Source organism: Phocoena sinus, chromosome 12 (genome assembly GCF_008692025.1).
Source record: "Phocoena sinus isolate mPhoSin1 chromosome 12, mPhoSin1.pri, whole genome shotgun sequence".
Classification (NCBI taxonomy): Eukaryota; Metazoa; Chordata; class Mammalia; order Artiodactyla; family Phocoenidae; genus Phocoena; species Phocoena sinus.
The window spans coordinates 12,445,342-12,460,697 of record NC_045774.1 but is presented as its reverse complement, the minus strand read 5'-3'; the positions used below and the strand labels follow the sequence as shown (position 1 = coordinate 12,460,697).

The 15,356-nt window shown below is 44.3% G+C and overlaps 1 protein-coding gene across 6 annotated transcripts in view; it reads right to left on the bottom strand.

Annotated features, from left to right (window-relative positions):
- Positions 1 to 425: 425 nt before the first annotated feature.
- CNKSR3 (CNKSR family member 3) overlaps positions 426 to 15,356 on the bottom strand; it is a 100,134-nt gene continuing 85,203 nt past the window's right edge. For 4 of the 6 annotated variants that reach the window (XM_032650822.1, XM_032650827.1, XM_032650825.1 and 1 more), the window contains 6 exons: positions 14,613 to 14,681; positions 14,225 to 14,371; positions 8,796 to 8,920; positions 5,448 to 5,653; positions 4,872 to 4,991; positions 426 to 1,941 (listed from right to left, as the gene is read on the bottom strand). In XM_032650822.1, the coding sequence (XP_032506713.1) occupies positions 1,643 to 1,941; positions 4,872 to 4,991; positions 5,448 to 5,653; positions 8,796 to 8,920; positions 14,225 to 14,371; positions 14,613 to 14,681 (966 nt within the window). In that variant the 3' untranslated portion in view covers positions 426 to 1,642. The remainder of the gene's footprint in view (positions 1,942 to 4,871; positions 4,992 to 5,447; positions 5,654 to 8,795; positions 8,921 to 14,224; positions 14,372 to 14,612; positions 14,682 to 15,356) is intronic. The other 2 variants (XM_032650824.1, XM_032650828.1) reach the window with 1 other exon arrangement.

The window sequence follows — 15,356 nt, the reverse complement described above, 5'->3', positions numbered from 1 at the left end:
GGTTGGCAGGAAAACAGCCTCACTGAATTCACTCATACTAATATGTGAGTGGTTGCCAGCTCCCTTAACCCCACCAGAGGCTTTTTTTTTTTTTAATATTTTGGCCGCAACACGCAGCACGTGGGATCTTTGTTCCCCGACCAGGGATTGAACCTGCACCCCCTGCATTGGAAGCATGGAGTCTTAACCACTGGACCGCCAGGGAAGTCCCACCAGAGGCATTTTAAAAGGAAGATGTTAACTCCAAGCAATCTCCAATTTCAGGCAGTTCAGCAAAGTAGACATTTCAAGGGGTGAGGGGAAGATATTTTTGAATAGGAGATACCAGCTTTGCCCAGGGATATAGCTCAGAAAATTCTCCAAATGTAATTTTACTTTACACATGCTCCCTCAACGCCCCCATTTCTAATCCATAAAATCCTAAAATGGTTGGGAGGGTTTATTTTGTTTTTTTGACAATAGTGCCCACAGTGGCAACAGCCAAGGTGGTCACTGGTAAACCTGAAAACATTTTGAACACTTTTTTCGTTAGCTTCATGTAGGACACAAAACAGAAATATATCAATTACATGTGACTAAGAGTAAGAAAAATATACAACTATATTTAAAACACTTAAATTAACAAGATAGTACTTTTCCATTCTAGCAAAATATCATACATTCAGTTTAAACAAGAGTTAATATCCAGACACACTTTTCCAAAATACCTGATGCTAGTTGAAAATGAGTGACCGTGAGATTTTCCAAGAGATTTCTAATTAGCAAAATGTGTACAATTTTGAAGAACTGTCCATTCTTTTCTAGAAGATAGTCATTGAACAGGTCAAAATGCAAACTGATGTCTCTCTCATAAACCTAAGTATGGTTGCTTCGTTTTTCTCAATGATACTTTGGCTGTCAGCAAATCTTATAGCTTCTTTTCCCTTAAAGACAATAATATACAACACCCTTCACAAATAACCATAAACTTCTTTGTGTGTAGTAAGCCCTATCTAAACATTTTCACGTGTTTCTGTATTAACTGACTTACACTGAGACTGTTATGAAAAGGGCATTAACTAAGTGTAACTGGCCTACACTCAAACCTCTGCTCTGAAAGAGCATCAGATGCTTCCCACGTGTTATTTCAGAGTCAAAGCTGCTACACTTACACATGTGGTATGTAGCTTGAAAAATCAAAACAAAACTGTTTTCTCCACTGGCTTTTTCAGGTGAAGAAGTTGGACCAAAAACCAACACATCTGTGTGACACTGGCCACCAACTGTAGTCCCACCCCCCTAAAAAGAACAATGGCCCAGATCCTCAGAATGACGATAACATTCCCGGCCAAGGCTCTGGTTTAGGGAGTGTGTCTCCGTGTTCTGACTCTCAAGGAAGCAAAAATAAAGCGGACTCTCCCCATTTCTCTCCTTTGGCCTCCATAAGCCAGCATCTAAGATTCTCTGGATTTGTTCCCATCCAATGATTTCAAAATTCCAAGTACAGTATACAACTTAAAAAAAAAGAAAAAGAAAAAAGAAAAGCCACGAAATCGCATAAGGTCGCTGCATAATACTGTGGATGAAAATCAGGACAAGTTGCTGATTGAGGACACAAGGCACTTGGTAGCAGGAGACAGGGAGGGTCCCGGGAACGCAGGGCTCAGTGAGTCAACAGTTTCAGGCGAGTAAACCAGCTGACCAGCAGGGACGGCTCTGGAGAAGAGGACTTGGCCGCCGAGGAGCTGGCTTTCTTTTTGGTCCCTTCCTCCGAGAATGGAATCGTGGCACTGCTGTGGAGATCTGAACTGATGTAGCACCTGCTGCCTCGGATGTAGTCTGCACCTCGGACCAGCTGCCTCTCGGTCGTGGGTCTTGAGAAACGGTATGGGGGGGATGACCTTTCTTCGATGATCGGAGAGATCCGCTCATTACTGAAATACCGGCAAAGGCCGTCCTCACCTGTTTTCAGACAAAGCCCACAAGTAGTCCGTTAAAATACCCATCCTCTGCATGGCACTGCCTCTGAAGGTGGCGGCACACCCTGCCCTCCTCCCAGGGATGGGCTACCAGGCCCCCCAGGAGGCCAGGCTCACACCACTGGGTGCTAAGAAAGCAGAAACGGAAGAGGTAGGTGCACACTTCAGGCTGCTTTTCCATCTGAGAGGTAACACAGGGGCAGAGCAGAATCAGAGAGCCCGCACTTTTTTCTTTCTTTTTTTTTTGTGGTACGCGGGCCTCTCACTGCTGTGGCCTCTCCCATTGCGGAGCACAGGCTCCGGACGCGCAGGCTCAGCGGCCATGGCTCACGGGCCCAGCCGCTCCGCGGCATGTGGGATCTTCCCGGACCGGGGCACGAACCCGTGTCCCCTGCATCGGCAGGCGGACTCTCAACCACTGCGCCACCAGGGAAGCCCTTTTTTTTTTTCCCGCACTTCTTAATCAGTGTAGAATTTTCATGATTTCACTTGAAATCAAAAAACCAAGAGAAAATCTTATAATTCTATCAGTCCTTCCACATCTGTCCCTGCTCAATGCCTGCAGCCCAGAGCACGTGCCCCTGGAACGGTGGTTCTTATTCCCGAGCATCCCTAAGGAGCATTTAGGAGGTGGGATGCCTTTGGTTATCACTCTGAATGCAGGGCAGGCACTCTTCACCTTTAATGGATGGGGTTCAAAGATTTTAATGCTCTGCAAGGCTTGGGACATTTCTGGAGAAGGAAGAATGATCCCACCCTACAAGCCAGTAGACCCTCTGGGATGGGGGCAGGGGGGTAAGAAACTGAATAGAAACATAAAATGCAGGGCACCCTGGCAACATGTAGCATTCTTTTGACTCAGAAATTCCACTTTTAAAAATGGATGAAGAACTACGTACAAGATGCTTATTGAAGCGATATTAACAATTGGGGGGGAAAACACAGATAACCTAAATGCTCAACCATAGCAGACTGAATGAAGAGGTGCTATTGCCATAAGATGGATTACTAATGCAGCTATTACCAAAAATACACCTGTTAACGTTCCCCTTTCATAGTATTACTGAATATCTATCTATTCCATTTTGCACATTTTTCTAAGCGTATAATACGTAAATATAGGAACAACTAGAAGATACAAAAAACATTCAGAGTGATTATTTCTAGGTTGGGGAAGCAGATTACAGATTAGTTTTCTCGTACCTTCTAGAGGTTTTCCAACAATTTGTTTTATTTCTGTAATCAAAGGGGGAAAGTTACGTTAAAAAGTGCCCACTGTCAAAAAGCCACATTTTGTAGGAGTCTATTTATATGAAATGCCTTGAAAAAGTAAATCCAGAGACAGAAAGTAGATTTTCAGGGCTTCCCTGGTGGCTCAGTGGTTAAGAATCCGCCTGCCAATGCAGGGGACGTGGGTTTGAGCCCTGGTCCAGGAAGATCCCACATCCCACATGCCGCAGAGCAACTAAGCCTGTGCGCCACAACGACTGAGCCTGCGCTCTAGAGCCTGCGAGCCACAACTACTGAGCCCACGTGCTGCAACTCCTGAAGCCCACGTGCCTAGAGCCCACGCTCCACGGCAAGAGAAGCCGCCAAAATGAGAAGCCCGCGCACTGCAACGAAGACCCAACGCAGCCAAAAATAAATATTTATTTAAAAAAAAAAAAAGATGACTATGAAAGTTAAAAAAAAAAAAGAAAGTAGATTTTTGGTTGCCAGGAGCTGAAGGAGGAGGGAATGAGGAATGACTGCTTACAGGCGTTTTTTGTTGAAGTGATAGAATATTCTGGAATTAGCACAACTCTATGAATATACTAAACACCACTGAATCGTACATTTTAACAGGGTGAGCTTTATGGTATGCGAGTTGTCTCTCAAAAAAGCTGTTATTTTTTTTAATTGCCCATTATGCAGGTACCTTTCTTTCTAAAATGATAACACCAGAAAAAATGTGGAAGGTGGGATGGAGGCCAAGTATCTTTCCATTTTCCTGACCTCACACTCCGCACCCCTACACCCCACATCTCAACCTTAAACGCAATAAAAGTATAAATCGGGGACTTCAAATGCTAAAAAGAATGGCAAAGAAGATGTGGACATTTCTCAATCTAAACAAAGAACTGCCCTGCCCCCTGCTGTCTGCTCCACAGATTTTCGTGTCAACTAAGGGTATCTTGGACCTTAGAAGGCAACTTCTCCCTTTTCCAATTTAGTGTAATCCAGGTGATTTGGGTACTTAGGTGACAAACTTTACCAAGTCGCAGGGAGAAGTCAGGGGTTGATCACTTTGGATGTTAGGCCTCCAGAACTTTTCTCTTCTTCCTTTTACAATCTAAGGCCTACTGTTCTCTAACTTTTCACCAGCTCTTTGTTTCAGTGCCACAAAAGCAATGTTACGATGTCCTGACAATCAAATGTAATCTGGCCAAAAATAAGACTATAAACATTTTCCTCAAAAGACCAGTGCTATCACCTGTAACTTTGATTACAGGGTAAATTAAACACAAGTTTCTTTTCCAATAGTAGTTACTCTCTAACTCAAGAAGGATTGGGGGAGAAAAACACCCATGTCTGTTGGTCAAAAATCAAACAGGTTCCAATAATAATAGTCATAAAATTGACGATGAGATTGTTTAACGAATAGTGTATTTCTATGTGTTTAGAAATTGGACCATCAGTGTCTACAGCCTTTTTAAAGCACACAATACTGTTTAGGAGATTTACAATCACTACCTAGGAATATATATTTCTGCCATTCTACACACAGATAGGACCTTAGAGGCCTTCAGCAACCCCTGATTTTGCAGATGAGAAGATGACTTTATGGTCATTAGAGCACAAAAGGGCTGAAACGAGGGTCTGGACTTTGGACTCCAGGTTTGGTGTTTTTCAGTTTGCTTAAATTAAACTTACTTTTCCTCCCATGACTTCGAGGTCTAGCAAAAGGGTCCACAATCCCCATCCAGCTCGCATCCGCAGGCATGGACAAAGGCCGGGGCTTGCCTTCAGAGGGAGGGGAAGGAAAAGGAAAAGCTGACAGAGTTTTTGGACTTTAGAGAATCCTTCCCTTTATTTAGAACTAGACCCTCCCCCACCCTGACATCACACTCACTTCAGCATAAGCAAAATAACACAGTTTAAAAATAAGAAAAGTATTTTAAAGCACTGTATTTCCACAGCAAACCATTAGGACAGAGGCATGCTGAACTTGCGTCTGTGGGTCCACGGAGCAAAGCAGCTCCAAGTTAAAATGCAGGCACTGAAAGCTGAAACTGTAACATGATCTCACCCCGCTGGGCTTGGATGCCAGGCAGTGTAATGACTCAACAAGCCTTAGCTTTAGAAAGATGAACAAAGGTCTCATACTTAGAATTTCATTGAGGTTTATGTTTTCCATGGATTACCCTTCAAGTCTGCCGAATTCATCCAACAGTTCCAAACAAGGAAGGGGGAGGGGAAGAGAAACAAAACAAACACTCAGTAACGTACCATAGGATGGTGTTTTCTCTCTCATTTTTGTGGGCAGAATATTGGTTTCCACGGAATACCCAGGCAACTGATCGGAATCAGCGATGGTAAATCTCCGTCTCCGGCTTTCCTGGTCCAGGAAGGAATTGGGGGACTCAGAGCCCTTAGGGCCAGGCTGTGGCTGTTTACATTTACTGAATCCGTAAACGGAACTCCCATTCTCTTCCCTGCAAGATAGAGGGCAATAGTTAAGTTGCTTACGAAGATCCTCTCACACTAAAGAATTATAGGATGCATTCTGCCTCTAGCACACGGAAGAAAACAAATCCTCCTTTCCCTCTGGAGGAAAAAGCAACACTTTTTCAATCACAGTTGCTTCTCAAATACACAGAGATCCTATTAAATAAGAGTAAATACCATGATCCTACTAAATAAGAGAAAATGAGATTTTTTTTCATATTTGTTTAAGGGATACACATATATCTTGAAGAGCTAGCTCTGGTTTTCCTGTACATCTGTCCTAGAGTTGAATCTCCTCCTTACTACAGAAACCACAAGTGAAGGTATGATCTACTGAACCTTTTTTCTCATGCCAAGAGTAGTATCTTTGCCAAGATCCAGCAGAGAAGACGCTTGATGTGCGATGGCAGTTGTCAGGTTTCGAAATGATGTCAAAGATTACAAAGCGGCCTTTAGAGCGGCCAATGGAAAGTGTCTATTTTCTAAACAAAGTACAGAAACCAGCAAAAATTGGACCGCTGCTTGCAACTTCGTTCTTTCTAAATGTCAGCTTATAATAAAACTTAAAATTAATTTTAGTTGAGTCCAGATTACCAGCTGGTTAAATTTTTGGCACTGAGTAAATTCCATTACGGGCTCATTGCAAAACTACTAGATAAACCCAGAATCCACTGAGTTCAAAAACAGTCTTAAGGATCAGCCTTGCCTACTGGTGTTCCCAGTGAGCCTGCTGCCTGCATACCCTTTCCCCACCACAAATCTATCTCCTTCTATACTTTTAAACCTGGCATATAACTTCCCCATTCACAAAGCTTTCGCGACTCACCACTTGTTCTCTGTGACCATTTGCACATTTCATTCCTAATAAAATATGCTTCAGTGACTTCCCTGGTGGTCCAGTGGTAAAGAACCCACCTTCCAATGCAGGGGATGCGGGTTCGACCCCTGGTCAGGGAACTAAGATCTCACATGCCACGGGGCAACTAAGCCCTCGCACCGCAACTACTGAGCTCGCGTGCCTCAACTAGAGAGGCTGCGTGCTGCAAACTACAGAGCCCACATGCTCTGGAGCCTGTGCGCCACAACTAGTGAGAGAAAACCCGCACGCCACAACTAGAGAGAAGCCCGCGTTGCAACGAAAGATCCCGCATGCGTCAACGAAGATCCCGCATGCCACAAGATCCACTAAGACCCGACACAGCCAAAAATAAATAAGTAAATAATAAATTTTTAAAAAATAAAATAAAATATCCTTCATTAATGGTGTGTGCATGCCCACGTGTTTCCCCCAATAGAATCGAAGCGCCAGGTCCCTTTCACCTTTACTACGTACATACCCTTCTTGCCACAGCTCCTGTGACCCCTCACTGAGACCCAGACAAGAATATTCAGGATTAGGGGAGTCGGGGCCATCCTCCCTACAGCCTACAGTTTCTGATAGAACAGTCCACACACTGGTTTGTTCTATCAGTGAAACCCTCTGCTCTCTATGTGCAAAAGCAACAACTCCTTGTAATTTTTTTTTCTTTTTTTTTTTTTTTTTTTTTGCGGTACGCGGGCCTCTCACTGTTGTGGCCTCTCCCGTTGCGGAGCACAGGCTCCGGACGCGCAGGCTCAGCGGCCATGGCTCACGGGCCCAGCCGCTCCGTGGCACGTGGGATCTTCCCGGAACAGGGCACGAACCCGTGTCCCCTGCATCGGCAGGCGGACTCTCAGCCACTGCGCCACCAGGGAAGCCCAACTCCTTGTAATTTTAAACACAATTTAGATCTCGTGACCACAGGACTCTGGTCTGTGAATACAGGGAAGAACCTGGTCTACCAACCAGAAAGCCCCTGATCACTGCAGCCACTGCTCTACATGCTATAATAACTTCTGGGCAAAACAAGACTCGAGGAAGAGGAAAATGACATTAATTTTTCTTTGTGCCCAGGAAAGAAACACAGCAGAAGCAAAGAGCACAGCTTAAAACAAAATCAAATGAAAAACTCCACCCTGAAGTGAAAAATTACTGTAAGTTCAGTCCAAACTGTGTCTTATGAAATATCACAGCATGATTAAGTATTTCTCAATTTAGTCTTGAACAGTTGACTAAGATGTTGGCAGTTCTCTGGGGGCAAGAACTACATCTGTTTTGCATAAGATGGTAAATCAGGCCCAACTCTCAGTAAACGTATGTTTCATAAATGAGCCAGATTCTCTACTTTTACCAGCATATGTAAATATGGAAGATGATATAAATAAGCCTATATTTTCATACCTTAATCATCCCCTATATAATATCTAGCATAACCGTCCTCATTTTACCATAAACATTTAAGATAGCCATTAAGAAAGTAATGATCCTGAAGAATGTATAATAGACACACACACATAAACACACATGGCCATGCAAATATAGCCCATCCACACCTATTTTCACATTTTTTAAGTCCTACGAAGAACACATCCCTCTCAGCAAAATAAAACTGTAACTTTAATCAATCTCACAGAAATATTTATTATCTTCCGCCCCAGAGATGAATTTACCGTGTAGTTAATGAAACTTCGATGCCCAGTGAAGAATTAAAACAATGCAGTCCCCGAGAGCACATGCTTTAATCAGCCCCCTCCCCATCATACTGGCTGGCTTCAAGGCCCATAAAACTAGATCTGTTCCTACACTTCGCCCTAAAGGATCACACTTCCCCTACCCCTGGTTTCACTGAGATATAATCGACATATAACACTGCATTCATTTCAGAGGTACAACGTAGTGATTTACGTATGCACGGCAAAACAATCATCACATGTGGTTACCAATTCTTGCTTTCCTGTGATGAGCACTTTTAAGATCTACTCCCTCCGCAACTTTGAAAGATACACAACATTGTTAACAACAGTCACCACGCTGTACGTTACACCCCCAGGACTTCGCCTGTAACTGGAAGTCTGTCCTTTTCGACCCCCTTCACCCATTCCCCAACGCCCACGCCCAGGGCGATACTTTTTGACGGTGGATTCAAGACTCATGTCCAACACACTGGAGTGTCAGCAGCGTCTCCTCTCGAGATACTTGTGGTCTTCACACCACCACTAGCACCTCCACGCAAGGAGACGTGCACATCACAGAAATGGGCACCGACATACCGGGGGGAGTAGGGAACGGTCGGTGGAGGAGGGATATAAAGATCCAGGATGGCTGGCTTCTCCTTCTTCAGTGAGGCATCCATCGTGCTGTCCGGGGACTGAGTGGTTGTGGGCGGAGGCGAGGTCTGAAAGGGAGTAAGTGTAAAAGCATGAACGTTACCTCGGAGATCGTTCTCCCCAAAACCAACACCAGCCCGTGGGTAAACAGGGGCCCAGGTCATTTGTGTGTCTGCAGCTACTGGAAACATCCAACGTGTATTCTGCTTTGAGACACTCAAAATGTACCGAGAGTTTTTTTGTTTTGTTTTTTTTAAAGTATGGTTGATTTACAATGTTGTGTTAGTTTCAGGTATACAGCAAAGTGATACAGTTGTGTGTGTGTGTGTGTGTGTGTGTGTGTATATACATATTCTTTTTCAGATGCTTTTCTATTAAAGGTTATTATAAGGTATTGAATATAGTTCCCTGTGCTATACAATAGGACCTTTTTATTTTATATATAGTAGTGTGTATCTGTTAATCCCGAACTCCTAATTTATCCCTTCCTCCCTCCCCACTTTGGTAATCATAAGTTTGTTTCCTGTCTGTGAGATTGTTTCTGTTTTGTAAATAAGTTCATTTGTATCATTTTTTAGATTCCACGAATGAGTGGTACCATATGGTATTTGTCTCTGTCTGACTTACTTCACGTAGTATGATAATCTCTACGTACTTCCATGTTGCTGCAAATGGCATTATTTCATTCTTTTTTATGGCTGAGTGGTATTCCATTGTATATATAAACCATTTACCAAGAGTTCTGAAAGCCTAGGTGCATAGTGAAAGAAAGGCAGAGGCCCAGGAGCCAGGTGTCAGGCAGGTTAGAATTCCAGCTCTGAGCAAATCACTTAAACTCCCAAGCCTTAGTTTCCTCCTCTGAAAAACAGCCATACTGACAGTGCCTCTCACGTAGGGCTGCAGTGAGGACAGAATGAGTTAATTCACACTAATTACTAACAATGCTACCACTCACTAGGAGTATGGGCTTGGAGTTCGGACTGCCTGGGTGCAATCTTGGTTATACCTCTGATTAGGTGTGTATCTTCCAGGCAACTCACTCAACTTCTCTGTGCCTCTTCTATAGAATGGGAATAAACAGGGACAAAGACAGTAGCAACACAGGGTAGCTGTGAGAATTAGGTAATGTAATACATGTAACGGGCTTAGCACAGGGCTCGTCGCATAGTAAGTACCCAACCTTATGCTGTCTAACTTAGTATTATACACACAAGTTAATTTTTTAAATTTAAAATCCACACAGCTTTAAAAAAATATTTTAAAATCTTGTGTGAGACCTTCAATCCTATCTCTTCTACAATCTAACAGCAATGATTGGCCTTTTCTGGTTGGTAAAGGAACAGCAAGAAAATGAGTCAGGGCACGAAGATGTTGGGTGAAGGCCAGTGGGAGGCAGCCCGTGAGGACAGTGCTAGACCCCAGGGAGTAATAAAAGGACACCTACGCCCTATCTAGCCCAGGTGGTGATGGATGGAAGACCCCCTATCTCCTGGAAGTGAGAGTGGGAATGGGAGTCTAAGGGTTGGGAGGACGGGAGTAGCCGGTGCTCACAGAGAGACAGCCCCATTTTGGGGAGAGATGCCGAGGCACAGGGAAACCGTCTCCCAGAGCATACACCACAGTCTGTCAACTCTCCGAACTATGTAATTGATCCACATCTCATTCTGACAATCTTGGACAATGTCTGAAAACATGGGGCCAGGACCCAGGCCCTCAACAAATAGAAACAGAAGAAACTTGGAGCATTTCCATAGAACAGGCATTTTCCAAAAACTCCAACACTGATGGTTACTTCTAAATCAATAACCCTTGTTTACCAGGATTGTGGCCTAAAAACAGAGCGATGAACAGCTTTTCAGTGACAACATGAATGATGTTGATAAGAACTAAAGATGCTCCCTCCCAGCAGAGGTGGGCACCCAGGCATACAGACCCCTGAAGAATGACACACAGCGCAACAGCCAGGGCAGGGGCTGAGAAACTGTACGGAGTACTGGTCTACCAGAGTTCATGTTCTGAAAATATCCTGGACACATCACCAGATGCCTAATAGCTAAGCTGTAAAACGGGCTCTGCATTTTGACAGTTTTCCCTCCCTGGGTCAGAAGCAAAGCTAGGTGTCTCATGCCTCACCTTCACCTCGCCCCGCAAACTGCACAGTTAGTGGAACCGGGCAGGAAGGTAGACAAAACCAAAGAAAAAGGAAGCATGCCCCTTCTTAAGTGAATTTCCATAGGTCAAGGAACTAACTCTAGCCTATACTTAGATATCATTTTCACTTCCCTTCTGAACACATCCACCTGAATTTTCCTGTCACTTCAAGCTCAGTGATGCCCAGAAGACCTATCATCTCTGCCTCCCAGATGGCTCTTTCCTGACATTCTAATTTTTGTCACTGGTATTGCCACCCAGGTTCGCTGCCACATTTCACATCTGCTTCTTCCTTGCCTTGCCTACCTTCCTCACCGCTACCCGAAAACCTCTGCTGTCAACATGAGTAATTAGGAGTGACATTCAGAAATACTAAATACTTATCTGAGGTGCCACAGCTAAGATGTGGCAGAGGTGGGATTTGAACTCAAGGAGTTCAACTCCGGGGCCCCTTCCTGTCCACTATGCTGTGCTGCTTTGTGAGTCCTCTTGATGCTTCTTCCAAATGGCCTCTTGCACTAGAACTGCCCCATCCCAGCCTCGCCCAGAACCACATTACCCATCACCTACACATGTAACAGCTCCCAACTGGTGTTTCTTGTGTTTAGGTAGTATCATGGGCTACACTGTGTCCCCCAAACCCCCAGTAGTTCAGAACGTGACTGTACTCTGGAGATAGGATTTTTAAAGACACGTTTAATTTAAAATGAGGGGGCTTCCCTGGTGGCGCAGTGGTTGAGAGTCCGCCTGCCGATGTAGGGGACACGGGTTCGTGCCCCGGTCCGGGAAGATCCCACATGCTGCGGAGCGGCTGGGCCCGTGAGCCATGGCCGCTGAGCCTGTGCGTCCAGAGCCTGTGCTCCACAGCAGGAGAGGCCACAGCAGTGAGAGGCCCGCGTACCGCAAAAGGTAAATAAATAAATAAATAGATAAATAAATAGATAGATAAATAGATAAATAAATAAAATGAGGTCATGTGGGAATTCCCTGGTGGTCCAGTGGTTAAGACTCTGCACTTTCACTGCAGGGGACACAGGTTTGATCCCTGGGTCAGGCAACTAAGATCCCACATGCCCCATAGCACGCATCTTCCCCCCCTCAAAAATAAATAAATAAATAAATAAATAAATAAATAAATAAATAAATAAAATAATACAAGGTCATATGGGTGGGCCTTAATCCAGTATGACTGGTGTCCCTATAAGAAGAGGAGATCAGGACACAGACACACAGAGGAAAGACCACATGAAGACAGGGAGAAGACGGTCATCTGCAAGCCAAGGAGAGAGACCTTGGAAGAAGCTAACCTTGATTTGAGACTTCTAGCCTCCAGACTTTTGAAGGAATAAACTTTTGTTTCGGTCACCCAGTCGTTGGTACTTTGTTACAGTGGCCCTAGCAAACTGATGCAAATATTAGTGTAAAAATCAACTGTCAACCTGTTGACAAAAATTACCTGTGAGATGAAGTCCATACTCCTTAGCCTGGGACTCTATACCCACCCATCCAGCTCAGTCCACTGGTCCAGCTTTCTCTCCCACCCTCTGCCCCAAAGAGTCTGGTCTACTTATTCTTACAGGAGCGCTGTGGTGTCTACCCAGAGCCCTTGGTCAGTCAGTGAACCCGGCTGCTGTGCGTGTCTGTTGCTAAAAGCTCACGGCTGCCCCCTTCTCTGGAAAACTGCCCTCAGTGGACAGCTGCCACCCCTGAGTACAGCTACCAGCGCCCGTGCTGTGTGGTTACACCTGGGTAACAGGCCAAGACTGAACTCTACCTGAGAGAGCATCTGCTGGCTTCCCCTCCTTATTCTGCCTCCTTCCCTCCCGGACAAGTTTTACCTGAAGCACAGGCACTAAATCGCTTTCACAAGAATGTCTGTCACACACTCTGCTTCTAGGAGACCTTGTCTGGGCACCGCCCTTCCCTGATGGCAGCACATCCTCAGTTGGTGGGCGTGTGTCTGAAGAACAGCGTTCCTCTCCTCCACCAAACAGCCTCCCATCTGCCTCCCAAATCCCACCTAGTTTTCCAGGCTCCAAAGGGCTCCCACCTCCTCAGGAGGAAGCTCCTTCACCTACCTGTCCACACCCACCGCCCCTTCTTCAGAACCTAACATTTACGCCCCTGCACCAAGGAGCTGACAGAGTTGCTGTGTGGCAAGCACTCCATCAACCATCAGTGAAGACCTCTTCGATGTTACTTAACACACTCTGAGAATTCCAAAACTACTGAAAGATGGTGCCCCTTATACTGAGCGAGGCAAACAGAGGCAGCTGGGGTGTGATCGATATGTTCCGTTATTATCTAAAAAGTGAACTTAATTATGTGCCCCTTCCTGGCTCCACCCTCCACAGCCTGATCTTTATTTTTACGTGCCTCCATGCCCCTAAGGTACACACATAGGCATATTTCCAGTGCTGTGTGCATCACGAGGTATCCAAATTGATGGCTTGAGACCACTGCTGTTCCTTCCACTTGAAGATGTACAATAAAAGCACAGAAAGTTACATATAAATGGCAAATCTCAATCTTATGAAAGGGCACTAAAATGTGATTGCTTTTCATTCATGATTTAGGAATTAAACACTAAGAACCGATGACATAAGGAAGAGGTTGCTCAGGGTGCATGGTCCAGCCAGGTGTAGGCAGTAAGGAGTGCACTGTTTGTAGAGAATTTAAATAATAAAACTCACTAAAGACCAGTGTGCTTTTTATTATCACCCAAGACTGCCAAATCTAAACAACGGAGCGATGCAGCTCCCCGCTGGGTGGGTTGTTCTCACAGTCTACACCCCTGCCTTTTTAAACCATGCTGAGGACTCAACCCCATGCGGTCTCTCTAAGTTCAGCGGTCAAACTGGATTCCTTTATGTGAGCACGTGTTTGAAATGAGAGAGGAAAAGGACCAGATGGAACTTTCTGTAGTGCTGGCAGCCACTCGCCACCAAGTGGCTACCAAGCACTGAAATGTGGCCGCTGAGACCGAGGAACTGAAGCTTTCATTTTAATTGTTGAAATAGACACTGGTGGCTAGTGGCTGCCATACTGTTCAATGCAAATCCAGCACGGCTATTCTCACATAAGTAAGATTATAGGATAATTATCCATGCACAAGCTCCTGAAACCAATCAAAGTGCAGTCTTTCTTTTTGGAGACAAATCGGATATTGGACATTGTTCTTGCGCCGATGCCAGAGGAAAGATTTCAACCAGTGACGGTACCTGGACCAGAGGCGGCTTCCATCGTAGGTTTTTCAGGGGGGCGGGAGTGAAGTTGAAGGAACTTGTGGGCCGCTTCTTAAGCAGTAACACAACTCCTGTAGGATTCTCTCTTAACTTTCTCACCAGATTTTTTAGCTGCCATCCCACCTTCAAAGAAAGAAAATGAGTAGAGGGTACTTGCTCATGAATAACGAAAACCCAAACCCCTATGAATTTACCTCAAGGAAATCAGCTATGAGCAAAGAGGTAGACACAAATCTGTTCATCCTAGCACTGCTTAAAATTATGGAAAATTGGATATAAACTGAAAATTTTTTAAATGCATGCAAAACGGTTTAAAAGTTCTAGAGGGGAATATGAAGTCAGAAGTCTCCATGAACAAACTCACCACAGTTTGCTGATTGACCTGAATGACTTCATCACCGGCGTGAATCTTCTGAGATCTGTCTGCAGGAGACTGTTAGAAAAAAACAGAGAGAGACCGGTCATATTGTTTAAACCTACTTCTTTCTGCTTCTATTTCTTCTCCCTTCTTTTTTCTACAGAAAACGAGCAACGGAAATATAATCTTCTCAGGAAACATTACACAGTGTACTTGAGTTCCCTAAAAGTACACAGCCTGTAGAACTTGGCATTGGGTACTGGTGTTCTCTCTTCTATTAGCAGTTTGTTATAACAGATAATCTGTCAGTTGGAACAGCCAAGGTTCATCTAACCTATCGTGAAGAGTGGGACGCACTGTCCACATAATGGGCTGATCAACGCCATCGGTTCATCTAAAATGAGACTCACCTATATCCCTATCAAAATTAATCTTGTAAAAGCCGACCAACTGCTTCATGTGTAAAGATCATCAGTGTACCTCTGTCCTACCGTTTCCTTTTAAGCAATTATTAAAACTAAATCTTACTTTTACTTAAACTTGTTTTACATGTTATCATAATGCTATTAACACAGAAAGATAGTGACAATATTTCTTTAGAGAAAATTTTAATTTTTTGCATTTTCAGGTGGAATTCTAAGTGCATGTGTTGTCACAGTATCAAAACAAAGTCCAGGCTTTGTTTCTCTCAAATAATAGTTTGCTACAAATTTGCAAATATTGATACAAATATATATACATCCACATGTG